Source organism: Diaporthe batatas (assembly GCF_019321695.1).
Source record: "Diaporthe batatas strain CRI 302-4 chromosome Unknown Contig00011, whole genome shotgun sequence".
Taxonomy (NCBI): domain Eukaryota; kingdom Fungi; phylum Ascomycota; class Sordariomycetes; order Diaporthales; family Diaporthaceae; genus Diaporthe; species Diaporthe batatas.
Genome location: NW_025408558.1, coordinates 2,835,720 through 2,851,682, shown reverse-complemented (window position 1 = coordinate 2,851,682; position 15,963 = coordinate 2,835,720). Strand labels below are relative to the sequence as shown.

The 15,963-nt window shown below is 46.0% G+C and overlaps 4 protein-coding genes across 4 annotated transcripts; all 4 read left to right on the top strand.

The window, feature by feature from the left end:
- The first annotated feature begins 324 nt into the window (after positions 1 to 324).
- On the top strand, positions 325 to 2,651 carry KVR01_009249 (uncharacterized protein). Its single transcript, XM_044787146.1, has 4 exons — positions 325 to 950; positions 1,024 to 1,422; positions 1,519 to 1,656; positions 1,720 to 2,651. The coding sequence occupies exons 1-4, from the start codon at positions 630 to 632 to the stop codon at positions 2,476 to 2,478; spliced, it is 1,617 nt and encodes a 538-aa protein (XP_044641751.1). The 5' UTR covers positions 325 to 629; the 3' UTR covers positions 2,479 to 2,651.
- Positions 2,652 to 2,792: 141 nt separating this feature from the next.
- KVR01_009545 (uncharacterized protein) lies at positions 2,793 to 3,498 on the top strand (the record flags this gene model as incomplete). Its single annotated transcript, XM_044793923.1, has 2 exons — positions 2,793 to 3,119; positions 3,208 to 3,498. The coding sequence occupies 2 exons, from the start codon at positions 2,793 to 2,795 to the stop codon at positions 3,496 to 3,498; spliced, it is 618 nt and encodes a 205-aa protein (XP_044642047.1).
- An 838-nt stretch (positions 3,499 to 4,336) lies between these two features.
- Positions 4,337 to 6,605, top strand: KVR01_009355 (uncharacterized protein). The gene is made up of 2 exons (XM_044788868.1): positions 4,337 to 4,555; positions 4,611 to 6,605. Exons 1-2 carry the CDS (start codon positions 4,515 to 4,517, stop codon positions 6,037 to 6,039), a joined length of 1,470 nt encoding a protein of 489 aa, XP_044641857.1. The 5' UTR covers positions 4,337 to 4,514; the 3' UTR covers positions 6,040 to 6,605.
- Positions 6,606 to 6,937: 332 nt separating this feature from the next.
- Positions 6,938 to 9,403, top strand: KVR01_009216 (uncharacterized protein). Its single transcript, XM_044785821.1, has 4 exons — positions 6,938 to 7,166; positions 7,612 to 8,117; positions 8,207 to 8,589; positions 8,667 to 9,403. Exons 1-4 carry the CDS (start codon positions 7,140 to 7,142, stop codon positions 8,939 to 8,941), a joined length of 1,191 nt encoding a protein of 396 aa, XP_044641718.1. The 5' UTR covers positions 6,938 to 7,139; the 3' UTR covers positions 8,942 to 9,403.
- Positions 9,404 to 15,963: the final 6,560 nt, after the last annotated feature.

Sequence of the window (15,963 nt, the reverse complement as noted above, 5' to 3'; positions counted from 1 at the left end):
CCATTATTAGGGCTGGGAAAGTATCCGGATTGCTAATCTTTGGACCCCCAAATCTCTCCAATTGGCTGGATCTACACGGTCTGTCGTTTCTGAGATGATGTGCTGTCGATAGTGGATCTCGCACATTCTGGCCCGACTTGCTCAGCAGCCTGGCTGTTTGAGGTTGCTGACCTTGCACGGGGTGACTCCCAGGCCGAGCCTCACATCCATGCGCAGACTTCGTTGTCAATACATCCGAGCATCATGTAAGCCATGTAGTGTCGCCTAAGTGTCGCCTAAGTCTCCGGGTGGTGGCCGGGCGTCTGCACCGTCTGCCGCAATGTCCACGTATCGCCGGATGGTGTTGTCGATCATCTTTGATATTTAATCTTCTGTGATCCCAACCCTGAAGGTTTGTTATTTCCCATGGAGCATGCAACTACAACATTTTGCTCGTATATGTTGAGCAACTCATTCGGATCGATACCCTTGCACATACCAAACATCTTTCACCACTAGTCGTCGGCAGCAAGGGCATACAAACGGATCAAGCATCAAGCAGTGCTACCAGTTTCGAGGCGTGGCTGTCAGTGTCACGACTGTAACAAAACGATTAATATTGCACCAATATCAGCACGATATTTTGAACCATGACGTCGACACATACCATGGTTGGTGGCGCAGAGCCCAACCAGACCTTAACCACATCAGGATTTCTGGACCCCAAGGGCGAGCAGAGTGACTTCGAGCAGGCTTCAACGCGAGCTCCGTCAACGGCCCCGGATGTTGCTAGTGACTACGATGAGAAGAAAGATAGCGCCGGAAACGTGACCGACGAGGAAAAGGGGGAAACACGGCCTACAGTGTCCGAACCGGCTGCATCAAGCCCGGGCGAGTATCCGACTGGAGCAAGGCTGATGTTCATCGTCATCGCCCTGGTCCTCAGCATTTTCTTGGTCTCGCTTGATATGGTACGTTCCACTGCGATGCCGGCAGATAAGGCCCTCGTTCCATGCACTCATTGACTGACACAACGCCCCTTAGACCATCGTTGCCACAGCCATCCCGAAGATTACCGACGAATTCCACGGCCTTGACGACGTCTCATGGTATAGCTCCGCATTTTTCATGACTCTCGGCGGCTTCCAGTCGGCATGGGGCAAGGCATTCAAGTACTTCCCGCTCAAGACCAGCTTTCTGCTCTCCATCTTCATCTTCGAGCTCGGCTCCTTGATCTGCGGTGTCGCACCCACCAGCGAGGCTCTCATTGCCGGCAGGGCTATTGCAGGAGTTGGGGCTGCCGGTATCGCCACCGGCGCCTACACAATCATCGCCTTCTCGGCCGAGCCCAGCAAGAGGCCGGTGTTCACCGGTATCATCGGGGCAAGCTATGGTATCGCGTCTGTCGTCGGGCCGCTTATTGGCGGTGCTTTTGCCGACAAGGTCACTTGGCGCTGGTGCTTTTACATCAACCTGCCCATCGGCGGCCTCTCCGGCCTGATCATCCTGCTCTTCTTCACCACCCCGAGCGCAGCCAAGCCTGTTGTTGCTCCCCTTCGTGAGAAGCTTTTGCAGATGGACATCGTCGGTGTTGTGCTCATAATGGGCGCCGTCATCAGCTACATCCTCGCCCTTCAGTATGGTGGCACTTCGCACGCCTGGAACTCATCTGTTGTGGTAGGCCTCCTTGTTGGGTTCGTCGCCATCGCTGGCGTCTTTGCCGCCTGGGAATGGTTCCAGAACGACCGGGCCATGATGCCGCGCCGCCTCATCAGCAACCGTGTGTACATTGTGTCGTCTCTCTTCGCATTTTTCTTTGCAGGAGCTTACTTCTTGATCATCTACTACCTGCCAATCTACTTCCAGAGCATCGATAATGTCAGCCCTACAGACAGTGGTGTCCGCAATCTGCCCCTGATCTTGGCCGTCACAGTCTCTACCATCGTCAGCGGTGGCATCATCTCAAAGACTGGATTTGCAACCCCTGTGGCCGTCTTCGGTGCTGCATTGGCGACAGTCGCGGCAGGGTTGATCTACACCTTTGACATCGGCACACCGTCAGGAAAGTGGATAGGATATCAGATCCTGGGAGGAGTCGGCTGGGGGCTCGCCTTCCAGGTCCCCATCATCACTGGACAGGCGTCCGCCCCGGCCGAGGACTTGGCTGAGGTGACTGCCATTATCCTCTTTTTCCAGACCGTTGGGGGTGCATTCCTCGTCTCAGCCTCTCAGTCTGCATTCGTCAACGTCCTGATCAAGACGATCCCATACTCGGCACCGGGTGTGGATCCCTTGAGACTCATCGCAACCGGTGCGACTGAGCTGAGGAAAGCGTTCACAGCAGAGGAGCTGCCCGGGATTTTGGTGGCCTACATGCATGGGCTCAAGATTTCATTTGCCGTCGCTCTTGGATCGACCGCAATGGCACTGGTTGTCGTGCTGTTCTCAAAGTGGAAGAGGCTGAACCCAGCGAATATCACTGGAGCAGCTGCTGCGTAATTGGAAGGCCTTCTTTATGTTGATCTTTTAGAGCTGGACAGGACACTGGCGTGGAGTTTGGGTAGACCGGCGGTTGTTAATACTGTGCATTGTTTGAAATTATTTCTTAGCGGACAGGGCTGTAAACAATTCTGATAGACATACTAAGAATAATCACACCCACCCCTAAAACATTTTCAACAATTTCTTCGTCCGTCCGTCTCTATCTTCCCCTGTTTCATATTGTCAACAAGTCTTGAATTCTCCCCCGGCTTGTCATCGACGACTACATTTGAACAGATTCACATACCTAACAGAAGGCATTAGCATTCAAGATGCGATTCTTAATTACCTTGCTTAACTTGGTGGTGTTGACCTTGGTCCTCGAGTTCTGTGCTGCTGCACCCCTCACCTCGCCTGACCAAGACGTCTCCATCGTCGCGGGCGACCGGACTCCCCTGAACATCACTGGCATCCCTGGAAATACTTCCACACACGGCTTGGATCCCGCCAAGACTTCGAATAGATGCTACGACTGGGACACGAGTGAGAAGTGGAAGGACGTCGGAGGGCAGCACTCCGAATTCGTCAACCAGTCTGTATACGATCTCTGTCAGCAGATTGCTGTTGAAGCCTACAAGGGGTTCCCTGCCGGCAACACGGTAACCCATACCACCCTCAGCATTATATTATGACTTCATTGTGACATCCACCAATGCTGAAACCATGCTAATGGACGTCTTCTCACAGGTCAGTCACTGTAAGGAGGTACGCAAGGGAACACAAGGGAAAAACTATGACCGCAGCATCGGCATCGCTCTTCGGTACGGGGGACCCCAGCTCAAGTACGACGAGATAACCGCGGGATATTGCAACGAACGCATGGAGAAGCCGTTGGACTGCGGGGCTGGTGGAGAGTTCGACCTGCAGGTCGACAACCCAAGCCTGCCCTTCCCTTGGGTTTCGGATCGGTGGGAGGCTCTGGCTGACCCGAACAGAGGCAAATGCCGAGCCAACGGATACAGCAGTGATTTTAAATGAGCGGAACAGAACGTGGACGTCTTGGCCCTTGTGGTACATGGTCTGGCTGAGACACACATACCCTCTAAGCACGGGGGCAACCACAAACATGCATGAGCTGCGTAGGGCAGAGCTGCTCCGTTAGAATCAAACAGGCGCTTGCCCTGAATCACAGTATTCTGGCCTTCGAATTTAACTTACTTGATTGACTAGGATCCTCCACGCTGATGTTTCAATGTCCTCAAAACTACCTCAACGGCCCTCGCTTCTTTTCAAGCACAATGATGTCGGTGCGTGGGCACACTCGCTCAGTAGATGTACATAGAGCAATGATGCCTCCAGGTCTTTGATGGGGGCTGATGGACAGCATGCACTATAATGCCTTCGACTTCGACTCCTGTACAACAACATGCCCTCTACCCAATATCGAACTTGCCCAGAGATGGAGTTACTGGACTTGTTCTCCCTCTTGACACCTTGGAATTCTCCCGGCGGACCGTCTGGGGAGGCCATTAAAAATGATAACAAGGCTCACAACCTTTAGCATTGTACCAGTCTGAGACCAATCTGGAAAGCCGTTTGCAGTTCTCGGGACATTGAGGCAAGTGTTCTTGGGGCCGCCAAGAATACCGCACCCCTTCCCCCTTCTACCCAATCCCTCCAGCGATAGTCCAACCCTATCCCTCCGTTTTTGGCTTATTCGGGCAGTGATCTAGCTCGTAATTTTGGTGGACAGGGGTTGTCAATAGGTCGTCTGTTGATCGTACGGCACGGAAGCCTTCGGTCCCGTGTGCGTGTTGACTCCGCCATAATTTCTGTAACTACTCCGTACTAGTTGAATCCATTCAAAATGACACACCTTGCTGTTGCGTTGATTCTATTTGTTGACAAACCTCTCCAGCTTATGTTTCCCTGGCTATGACAGTGTCACGGTTGGCAGACAAGAATTGACACGTCTTTATTCAGCCTTTCAGGATCTCGTGCAGTCCCAACGGACACTGTGTTGGGCATTATTTACCCGAGCATACACGAATAAGATGGCTCCCAATAAGAAGCCCGAGTATGAATTCGGCGGCCCGTAAGTGAAACTCAACTCCCGCACGACCTCTCCACGAGCTCACGATACTGCACAGCCCAGGCGCCACCGCCATCGTGCTCGGCCTCCCCGTTCTCCTCAACGTCTTCTATCTCGGCTGCAACGGCGTCTCGGGATGCCCAGCGCCAGCCCTGCTGCAGCCCAGCACGCTGACCTGGGAGACCCTCAAGGCCCAGATCCCCTGGCCCGAGGAGGGGATATGGGGGTTCGCCAGCTGGGAGGTCACGGGCTGGACGCTGCTGTACTACCTGCTCAGCCTTGTCCTTTACCGCCTGCTACCTGCGAACGAGGTCTACGGCACCAAGCTTCGGGAATCCGGCCGGCCCCTGCTGTACCGCTTCAACGCGTTCAACGCCTCGGTTGTCCATCTGGCAGCCTGCGCGGTGGGCACGTATGTGTACGGGGCTGATTGGGTGGTGTGGACCTTCATCACGGATAACTATCTGCAGCTTCTGACGGCCAACATCATCCTTGCCTATGCCATCTCGGTCTATGTCTACGCTCGGAGCTTCGAGGTGGCCCGTGGAAATAGCGACCTGCGGGAACTCGCCGTGGGCGGCCACACGGGCAGCTTCATCTACGACTTTTATATCGGGCGCGAGCTGAACCCGCGCGTGACCTTGCCCCTGTTTGGCGAGATCGACCTCAAGGCATGGCTCGAGATGCGGCCTGGCCTCACGGGGTGGATGCTGCTCGACCTGGCCTTTGTCGCCCAGCAGTACCGCACGTACGGCCGCCTCTCAGACAGCATCGTCGTCACGGCGGCGGTGCAGACCTTCTACGTGCTGTACGGGCAGTATGCGGAGCAGCGGCTGCTGCAGATGATGGACATCATCACGGACGGGCTGGGGTTCATGCTCACGTTCGGGGACATCGCGTGGGTGCCCTTCTTATACTCGACGCAGTGCCGCTACCTGGCCGCCCACCCGGCGCACCTGGGCTGGGCGGGGCTGGCGGCGGCGGGCGTCGTATTTGGGCTGGGCCTGTACATTTTCCGGGCCTCGAACCTGCAAAAGAGCGTGTTCAGGGAGCGCCCCGAGGACCCATCTGTGAGAGGCATGTCGTACATCCAGACCAAGCGGGGCACGCGCCTGCTGGCCGGCGGGTGGTGGGGCGTGAGCCGGCACATCAACTATTTTGGGGACTGGCTCCAGGCGCTGCCCTTCAGTCTTCCCACCGGCATGGCGGGATACGTCATCCTGCCTGCAGGAAGCGTTGTCGCTGGTGCTGGTGCTGCTGCTGGCGCCGGCGAGTCGGCTAGCGCCATGCTCGACGGTCGACAAGTCATCCAAGGAGCCGCGAGGGGCTGGGGGATGGTGTTCACGTACTTTTACGTCCTGTACTTTGCCATCCTGCTCATCCACCGGGAGAGGAGGGACGACAAGGCCTGCTCGGAGAAGTACGGAGAGGACTGGGACGAGTACAGGAGGACGGTGAGGTGGCGGATCCTGCCGTATGTGTATTGATCAGACATAGTATGTATCCGGGCCGGGATGACTATGCGGTCAAAGCCATGTGGGCAGTCAGGCAAAGCAGCCAGGCAGTCTGTGAGCCTCTCGGTCGGTCTGGCTGCTCAGTGGCTGGCTACCCGTCGGTTCATGCATTGTGGCGACCGACAAGGACAAGGACCAAGGACCGAGAAGCCCGGACCGGTTCGCATCAGGAAGCAAGCAAAGTGCGGAGAAAATAGAGGAGTGAGCAAGATGGTAAACTGGGTCGGCCGGGTCACATAATGGGCCAGCAGAGACTGCAGCGAAGCGCGGTGCATTGCATTGCATTCGCATCGCAGTCCACCAGAATACATGTGATGCCGTCATGGGCAAGCATACTCCATAGTAGTACACAGCACAGTCATACTATCCACTCCGTAGTAGCGTGGCAGTCATAGCCCAGCAGAATACGGATAGTCTACCCAGCCATCATCGTCTCATCCTCAGCTCTCCTCAGGCCGGACTGCACGCACTGCAGTAGCACAGGCAGCATGCACGATGCTTCTTGGCCGGATCCCTGTGGTCTCCAGCTCACCGTCTCTTGTCAAACGTGCACGCTGGCAGGATCCACCGGCCCACCAGGCCCAGTATTACCCGGCGCGTGTGCCATAGAAAAAAAAGTGAGAAAAAAGAGAGAGGCTGTCGGCAGCCCTGCCCATGCGTGTGGGTGACAAGTGTGGGCTGCAGTGTACGGAGTAAGCTGCTCGCTCTCGCACGAGGGCTGGGGGGACAGGCTTGACAGGGCACCGGGGTGGGCGGGCAGGGGCAGCAGGGGCACAGAGGAGCGTCCTGGGGGTGTTCTCGGAGGACAGGGAACCTTCTTGGAGGCGAAAAACTCTTCAAGCTCCCGGATGTGCTCCACTCTCGCGCCAACCAAAAATTGCATCTGTCAATTTGCAGCAATTTGAATGGCCATGGACAGGGGGCCCTGCTCACCGTCTCACTGAAATTCAATTGAATTTCAACCCCCGTTCCGCCGTTGCCAGCAGCCCCCGTCCTCCGCCCCCCGTCCAGGAGGTGTGAGTGAGTCTGTGAGTGTGTGACTCTTCGCTGGCCCGGGTCGCTCGAGTGGCGCCATGGGGCCATCTTGCGGGCTACCAAAGGTATTCTCGGCTTCTCATTGCTTGTCCGTGAGGAAGTGTGAAACATCCTCACGGCCCTCACTGCCCCCGGGAGCGCCAAAATGGTGCCCGCCGTGCATTTGATGCTGTCATTGCCTTGATTGCCAATCTTGCCAGGCCTTCACCGAGTCGCAAGCGGATCCCTCGACTCGGTACAGACCTCCAGAACAGGGCATCATTTCATGGCAGCGTGAAGATCGCACGTGCCCACGCTCCACCCTCGCTCCAGCACGGCTCCACAGCTGGCCCCGTTTCTGTACACGCGAGCTGGCCCTGCTGGCCCAGAACTGCTGGCTCTACCGCCCCATCCTGAGGCTTTCGCAAGCTCCGTCTGCCTCCAGTCACCGCCGGGGTGGTTCGGTGGTTCGCCCGGGGTGTTAAAAAATTACAGAGGACATGGGAAAGCAGACTGACATGGGCAGCACAGACGCCAGTTGTTCATGATTCACGGATATATAACCACAGGGTGTCATGGTCGAGGATCGAGTCCTCGGGCCTTCCATTGTTCACTATCTTGGCGCATTTGACTTGTTTTCTACCCTGTATTTCCGTCTGGGCCTGTTTTCTGTCTGTCTTATATTTCAATATCACGACGGACCTATCTCATCACAGCCATCTATATATCGCCAGCGAACCGCGTCCACGATCACGATCACGATTACCATCCGGCCGAAACTCGAACCCGTCGAAACATCGACGGAACAAGGGGATATCACACAAACCCTCATCTCATCTCACGTCACACCACACATACAAAATGTTCGGCCGATCGAGGAAAGCCAGTGTCTCGCAGAGCACCTCGAAATCATCGAAGCCCCCTTCCACGGCAGTAACACGCGACTCGGGTGTCTCTAAGCGCCGACCTTCCACTGCGTCCACTTCCCGCCGCCGACCGTCTTGCTCCGCTCAGAACCTGGTGGACCCTTCTGGAAAGTGGGTATCCCCTTTGAGGCTCAACTGCACGCATGCCATGCATAAACATGTCAAGGGTTCAAGGAATGCTAACATGGTCCTGCTTACAGCAACTCGCCCATCATCACCCTGGTTGTCGGCCGCGAGGCTCGCATCTTCGCCGCCCATGAGGAGGTCTTGACCAAGTCGCCCGTCCTGGCTGCTGCCCTCCGCTCGCAGTACATGGAGTCCACGGGAAAGCGCTTGACCCTGCCGGACGAGGAGCCCGAGGTCCTCTCCCCTATCCTTGAGTACCTGTACAAGGGCGACTACTCCCCCCGCCTGATCCACAACAAGCGCCGGGACACGTGGGAGATCGAGAGCAACGACGAGGCCACCATCTTCCACCAGGCCACCGGGGCCGAGATCCTCAAGGACACCGTCATCTACTGTGCGGCCGAGAAGTACAAGCTGGAGGAGCTGAAGCGCATCGCTCTGCGCAAGCAGGGTCTCCGTAAGTGCTCACACCCGACCCAGACATGTTGTCAGCGCCGCCTCCTTACACTTCCTTACTGACATCAGGCCCACTAGGCACCGGCATTCCCTGTGGCATCATCCTGTCCTCGGCCCGCTTCGCATACGCCAACACCTCCGACTCTGACTCCAAGCTCAGGGCTCACTACCTCGCCCTCATCATCCGCAGCCGCTCCACCTTCAAGCGCAGCGGAACCATGCAGCAGGAGATGTTCAACGGCGGCTCCCAGCTCTTCTTCGACCTGTTTGTCGCCCTGGCCAACCACGTCGATGACATCCAGAGCCCCCGCGGCACTCCTCGCAGCGGCACCCCCAAGAACGGCTTCTTCTAAAGGAAGCTCGCCTCATCAGTGATTCTCACGTCACTACCACCCTACTGTTTTCTGTTCGCGGCTCTTCGCCTGCGCTCTCCTCTCATCATCAGTGTTCAGCTTTTTCCTCTCCGTGCGCTGGAAATACCCCTCTACGCATACTGTCTCATCTCCTCATGTCTGCATTGGCTCTTAATTTCCTCAACGTCTCTCCTACATCTGTCAAACGCTGTTCATGCTCTTTATGCTTTTGGATGATTTATCTGCTTCACCTCTGTCTTGCTTTCTTGGTTCTGCCTCGCGGGTTAACGGCACTGCTTGATGGATCTCGGGGCATCTACAGGCGTTTCTGCTTTTCTCATTGGTCTGCGGCATCATACCACATACCCTTTATACCCAGTCGTTTGCAAAACTTTTCGCACTTGCTTTTCCTTTTCTATTCATTCGCGATCTAGACTTTTCAAAAAGATAACTGTATCACCACCTTTTCACACTCGGGTTGGGGGGCGGGGCTGGGAAAAAGATTTCTGGTTGGTCGCTTGACCTCTTTTCTCTTTTTCACGAAACACGGTTTTACGAATGGGATTTTTGGACGACCACAAAAATTACGGGAGGTTTTCCGGGGGAGGGGGGAGCTACGTGGATCACATGTAATAATAATGATACCCTTTCATGCCACTAGCTAGAGAAGGCGGCGCTCCGGTAGCGAGCCTTTGTTGGAATTTACTGCGTTTTCCTTGCAAACTACTAGTATCTGTACTTCCAGGTGCACGTGAACTTCATTGCCAAGGCAGCTTCTCAAAATCGCTTGCGGACTTTGTGTGAATGCCATGTCATCAACCTACGACGGTCACAGGCAACCCGAGGTCCCCGTATTCAAGGTACCTATGGCCCAATAGAGGTTGAATGAACTAGGGTAGGCAGCGCCCGGGATGGCAGGCTGGACGGCCAAGGGTCCGGGGTGAGCGCCGTGTACCGTTCGTTCCTCGAGGGCTCGCGAAGTCCCGGAACAACAATGGTGGCAAACTACCCTCGGTGAGTCTCGGTCTGCACCGCCAGACCGCGTGGCAGCAGGCCCCTCGAGTCCCCTGAGTCCCTGAGAAGCCAGGTTCACAGGGCCCCTATCCCCAAAAGAAGCAACCCCCCAGCAGTCAATCAGTCGGAAAAAGATATTCAGTCGTCCCCTTCTCATTTCAAAACTTTCACACATCCATGTCGGGCTCAAGATTGTGCGCCCCTTCACCGTTGAACCTTGGGATTGTTCCCGGCTTCCGGGTCCGGGGACCCTTTCCGTTGCGGTTTCACCCCGGACCCTTGCACGCGGTCATCCCGAGTGTGCGTTCAATGATCTGCGGAATGATTAGTGTGCTCTAAGGTGAGATAATCGATAACCAGGGCTGGCTGCCAGGGGGGGTGGCGCAGGATCCCTTCACCGAGGGTCGTCGGGCGTGAATGAGTCGAGCCACCTGGCCACGATGTTGGGGATGACTAAATACTGAGAAATCCTTTTCTTCCGTGTGGTGCGTGCCCGTGAATATCGAACTTTGTTTCCAGGCAGGCCCGGTCGGTACCACCACGAGAAGTACCCGGACCATCCGCGCTCACAAGCGAGAACAAGCGAAGCTCGCACGCGTGCACACGCCCTGTCGCCTCTGCGGAACAGGGAAGACACCGTTCCCAGGCCCCAGTCAGCCCAGCCGGTCCTCTTTCCCCACGCGCCACTGATGCAAGCACACAGGCTGACAGGGAAAAAAAAGAAGAGTCCGTGTCACCGCTGCCACGACACCCATGTCGGGCCCACAACCTTGCATGAACCCACCGTACTGTATCCGTAAGCTCAAAGGGTCCACCTTGATGGGCCGTCGGGGAACTCTGCTGTATCTTCCCGCCGGGCGAAGGCACCGAATATCTTTTGTGGGGCCTATGTATTCCGCATCCCGACTTCCTTTTTAGACGAGCCTGAACCTGAACCTCGGGCCGTATATTTCTCGAGGAGCAATCCGTCACCTCCAAAAGGCAATACGACCGCGATCCCAGGCCACAGTGATGAGGCGTCCCCCTGCAGCGCACAAGATTTTTCAGCTACTCTCAAATTTCACGGACCACTCGGGCATTGTAAGTTACGGGAATAAGCAATGATAATAATGAAAGACGGCCACCTCTGCCATGTCATTCATAATTACATCGCCACTAGGAGGCAGCCTCTATCCTCCCGTGCGCACGAGGCTGCCAGGCTGTCTGGCTGTGCAGGCTGGCAGGCCGGCAGCCCGGGCGCGCTGTGCAGCCTAGGGAAATTGGGCCAAGACCGTCACAGTCAATCACACCTCGTGGCCGGGCAGGCAGACACAACTCGCCTCCGTCGTTGCCTTCCGCGCACGCCGTGGATAGAATCGTGCCCGCCAGACAGACAAACTTCACAGCCACCCGTTGGGCCGTCAGATGTCTCATGCTTGAGTCATCGCGGCTGCACCGCGGCTGCACCTCGGCAGGGGTTAATATGAAGCAGGGCTGGCTGAGTATATTGGCTTCTAGTCAGTGCCTTGCTTCTTAGAGATGGCGACTCGACGCGTTGCTTTCGGGGAAGGACCGAAAGCCCTGTAGTATTTCTATGGTTGCAGCCTGGGCTGCTGTGTATTAACCGGCAACCTACACACACACACCAAGAACCGTTTGAGGTAGTGGCTTTTCAACTTAGAATAGACAACAGCCCCGTTTTCCGGCTGGGACCGATATACTGTTTGTGTTCGTAATAAGCCTTTCTCTGTCCATACCTATTAGGTATGAGGCTCGTCGACCTTCTAAAACTATAAACTTTACTCCGGTGTCTACGTGAAGACAAGGCAGTAGTAGTTATAGACCATTTATACTCATAGGTTAAGTGACTCAAGTCCGGTATTGTATTTATACCGCTTTTATAGGCATTTTATAGCTCTAAAAACGCTGGATCTTTCAAGTCTTACCACTATATTAAGGCACCATGTAACTATAGCTTGGGATATATGCGAGAAATGAGACTAGATAATAATAGTCTGCTATAGAAATAGTTTAATTAAGAAGATTTAAAAAGAATAAGGTAGAATAAGCTATAAAAAGAATAATATTCACCTTTTTATATTTAATAAAAACTTTAAAATATAAATTAAACTTTTTATATTTATAGTAAGCTATAGTATTAAATATAATAGTATAAGTTAAGGGAGGTTTAAAGGTCTATTAGGTTTAAATTTAATATAAGATTAATTTTTACTTTTTTTTAAAAAAAGGTAAGTAGGTTTTATTTATCTTTTAACGAGCTTTAGGAAGAGGTATAGTTAGGTATTAGAGTGCTTTTAGGGTGCTTCCTTATAGCTTTTATCTAGTTATTATAATTATATCTCTCTTTAAAAGGCTATCCTTAGCTATTATTATTAGTTAATATTAATTATTTTTATTTATACCTTTTAAAAACTTTTTTTATTTACTATTATTAATTAATTTTAGTAATTTATTAGATTTTCTAATAGTCTTTATTATACTTTTATAGAGGTATAAACTAGCTAGTTTTTTTTTTAAGTAGCTATTTCTTTCTTTTTACCTTAGCTTTCTTTTTTTTTTATTTAATAATTAACTTTATTAAATTTTTAGTTAGCTTTCTTTTTTTAATTATTTAATATTTTTTACTATTATTTTATAATTATTATAAATATTACTAATATATTTAAGTAATTAAAGTTAAGTAGTTCTTTTAAGGGTTTCTTTTAATAGTTTTTTATTAGTTAAAAGTTTTTAATTAATAGTCCTATTTTTAACTAGTGGGTTTTATTATTATATAATTCTTTTTTTTTTTTAATAATAATTATAATATTTATAAGTAGTCCTTTTTTTTTAATAGCTTTATATATTATTTTTATTAGCCTTTATCTAATAATAAAGTAGGTTCTTTTTATAGGTATTTTACTAAATTAGGTTTAACTTTTAGGGGCTTTAATAGTAATTATATTAACTTTATTACTTTTAATATTAATAATTCTTCCTCTTTAAGCTATTATAGTGGAAATATTAGTAATAATAAGGTTTTTAAGAAGCCCTTTATTAAGGTGATAGGTAAAAAACCTATAATTATTTTATATAGCTTTTAAACTTATTAAGAAGTGGTTATAAAAGTTGCTACCTTATTGGAGGACCTAGGTAAAAAAGATTTACTAAAAATTCCTTAAATTTTTAAAGATTCCCCTATTTTTTATAAGGTTTATTTAGTTTTTAACTATTTTTTTAAGGTTAAGAAATATATTATATCCCCCTTTTATAAAAATGTAAAGAAGGTTTTTATAAATGTTAATTTATTTGGTTGTTTTTGTTTAAACTATAAGGAGAATGTGAAAATATGGAGTTAGGTAATTAAATTTTAAGTACCTTATAATATATATATGTGTATCTTTTTAAAGTAGGTTGAAAATGTTTAACCTTTTTTATAAAAGGATGTCTTTTATATTATTATTAATTTGAGGGGTTTTCATTATAATTGGTATATTATAAAACATTACTTGCCTTATATTATAGTAAATTTATTCTATATTTCTTACTAAATTGCAAGATAGTTAATTTTTTTAGGGGGATTTTTTAATTATTAGTTTAATTTTTAATATTTATTTTATAAAGGTTTTTTTAAAAGGAATTATAAATAGTATGGAACCTTTACTTTTATTAGTTTAAATAAATAAGCTTATAGCCTTTTAGATTTAACTAGCTAGTACCTTAATGGATATATTTACCAATGGTTTTAGTAGTAACCTAACGTTTTAAAAAAAGGTAGAAAACTTTAAGTTTAAAGGTAGTTTAAAGGGGGATAAGGAGAAATAATAAATTTTAATACTAAATGTAAGCTGTCTAATATTCACCTAAAGGGATAATATTAACCTATTTTAGAATAAGAAGATTATAGGGGTTAGTATCTTTTAGGTATAAGCTATAGCTGCCTTATATCCCCTTTAATTAGTAGAGTTTAGCTTAAAAGATAATTTAGATAGTGTTTATAAGAAGATTTTTAGGGATCTTATAAATGGTTGCTATAATATGGTGTGCCTAGTTTCTATAAATAATAAGTTCTTAACCTAATATGCTTTGGTTTAAGGGTTTTTTTTAAAAGGTTATGGATGTGATGGATGAGGTTTTTAAATTATAGCTCTAAGGATATTTTTTATTGCTTTAAGAGATAACCTATAGGATAAAAATAGCCCTTCCTTAAAAGTTAATTGGATGTATTATAGGTTGGTGAATAGAATTATGGGTGTGAGATTTTAAAGTTTTTTAAAGTGGGAAGATAATACTTTTTTACGTTGCTTTTTTAAAGTGAATTTTAACTTGTTGTAGGTTTAAGTAGTTTGAGGATAGTTTATCCTTAATATATTTAACGCTAATTTTTTATAATAGCCTTTTTGGTTTTAATGTTATAATTAGTTAACCCTCCTTAGCTGTTAGCTAATAGTGCTTATTTTCTTAATATTTATTCTTTAAGTGCTTTATTAGGCCTTTATAGTTTGCTTATTTAGCCTTTATTCTCTCTATTAGCTTTTTATTAAACCTATATTTTACCTTTATTAGCTTATTATAGGGCCTTTATAGGTTATTTACTAGCTATTTACTTTATTATTATTTATATTATTAGCTATTTATTAATATATATTTTTTTATTATTTAGTTATTATTTATTTATTTTTTATTTATTATAGTTTAAATAGCCTCTTTTTTTTAGTTTTTTATTTATTTACTTTTAAGTTTTTTTTTAAAAATATTAAAGTTTTCTTTTTTATAGTATTTCTAGATAGTTTTATTTATAAATATTTTATTTTTAGTACTTAGAAGTTATATTTATTTAGTTAATCTTTTATTTAATTAAGTAGTAAAAGGTACCTTTAATTTTTAATAGTTTTAAATTTCTTTTAATTTTTATTTAATTTATTTATTTTTAAATTAAGTAGGTTTATAATATTTTTAATAAGTTTTAAATAACTTTATTATTTATAGTTTTAACTAGTTTATATAGAAAATATTATATATTTAAAAGTATTTTTAAGAAGGATTAAATTATAAGTTTACTTATTAGCTTAAATTAAAATTTTAAATAAGTTAGCTTTTATAGGGTTAGCTTTTAGTTTTTAAGTAAAGGTATTTAATTATTAAAAATACTTATTTATTAATTTTAAATTATTTAAGTTAATAGTATATATTATAATTTTAGGTTTAAATTTTAATTATATGTTTTTAGTTTTTTTATATTTTATTTATATTTATTAAAGCTTTTTAATTATTTTTAATTATTAATACTTCTTTTATAATATATTATTTTTAATAAGCTATTAATTATATAGAATTATAAAAGATAGTTTATATTTTAATAGGGCTTTAAATAAATTTATTTTAATTATTATATTTAATATTAAATTATATATAAAAATATAATATATAGTAGTTTTAATTAGTTTTAAGTGTTTTTAACTATAAATAATTTAAGGTATTACTTTAAGGTTTAATTTATTTTTAATTTATTTATTATTTTATAAATAGTAGGTAGTAGTGTAGTAGTTTTTATATTATTTAGTTTATATAGTATTTTTAAAAACTATTAGTAAAGATTATATTTTTATTAATAATAATTTTTATAGAATTTTTATTTATATTTAATTTTTAATAGAAGATTTTATTAAGTTTTATAATATTTATTATAATATAAATTAAAAGAAAAATTTATTTTAATAAAATAATTTATAATTATTAGGATTAAATTTATTTTTTTATTTATAATAGTAGTTAAAAGTTTAATTATAAAGTTTATATTAAGTTTTTATATAAGTTTTAATAAAATTAATAGTAAAGTAAGCTTTTATATAGGTAATAATGTAGAGTAAATATGTATTAATATGTTATATAAGTGTATATACTTTATTATAAAGGTTTTTAACTTTAGCTATTAAAAGTACTTTTAAAAAGAGTTTATATTTTAATTTATTTTTAATATCTACTTAATAAATTATTATAATAGGTTTATAAAATTTTTATTTTAAGGT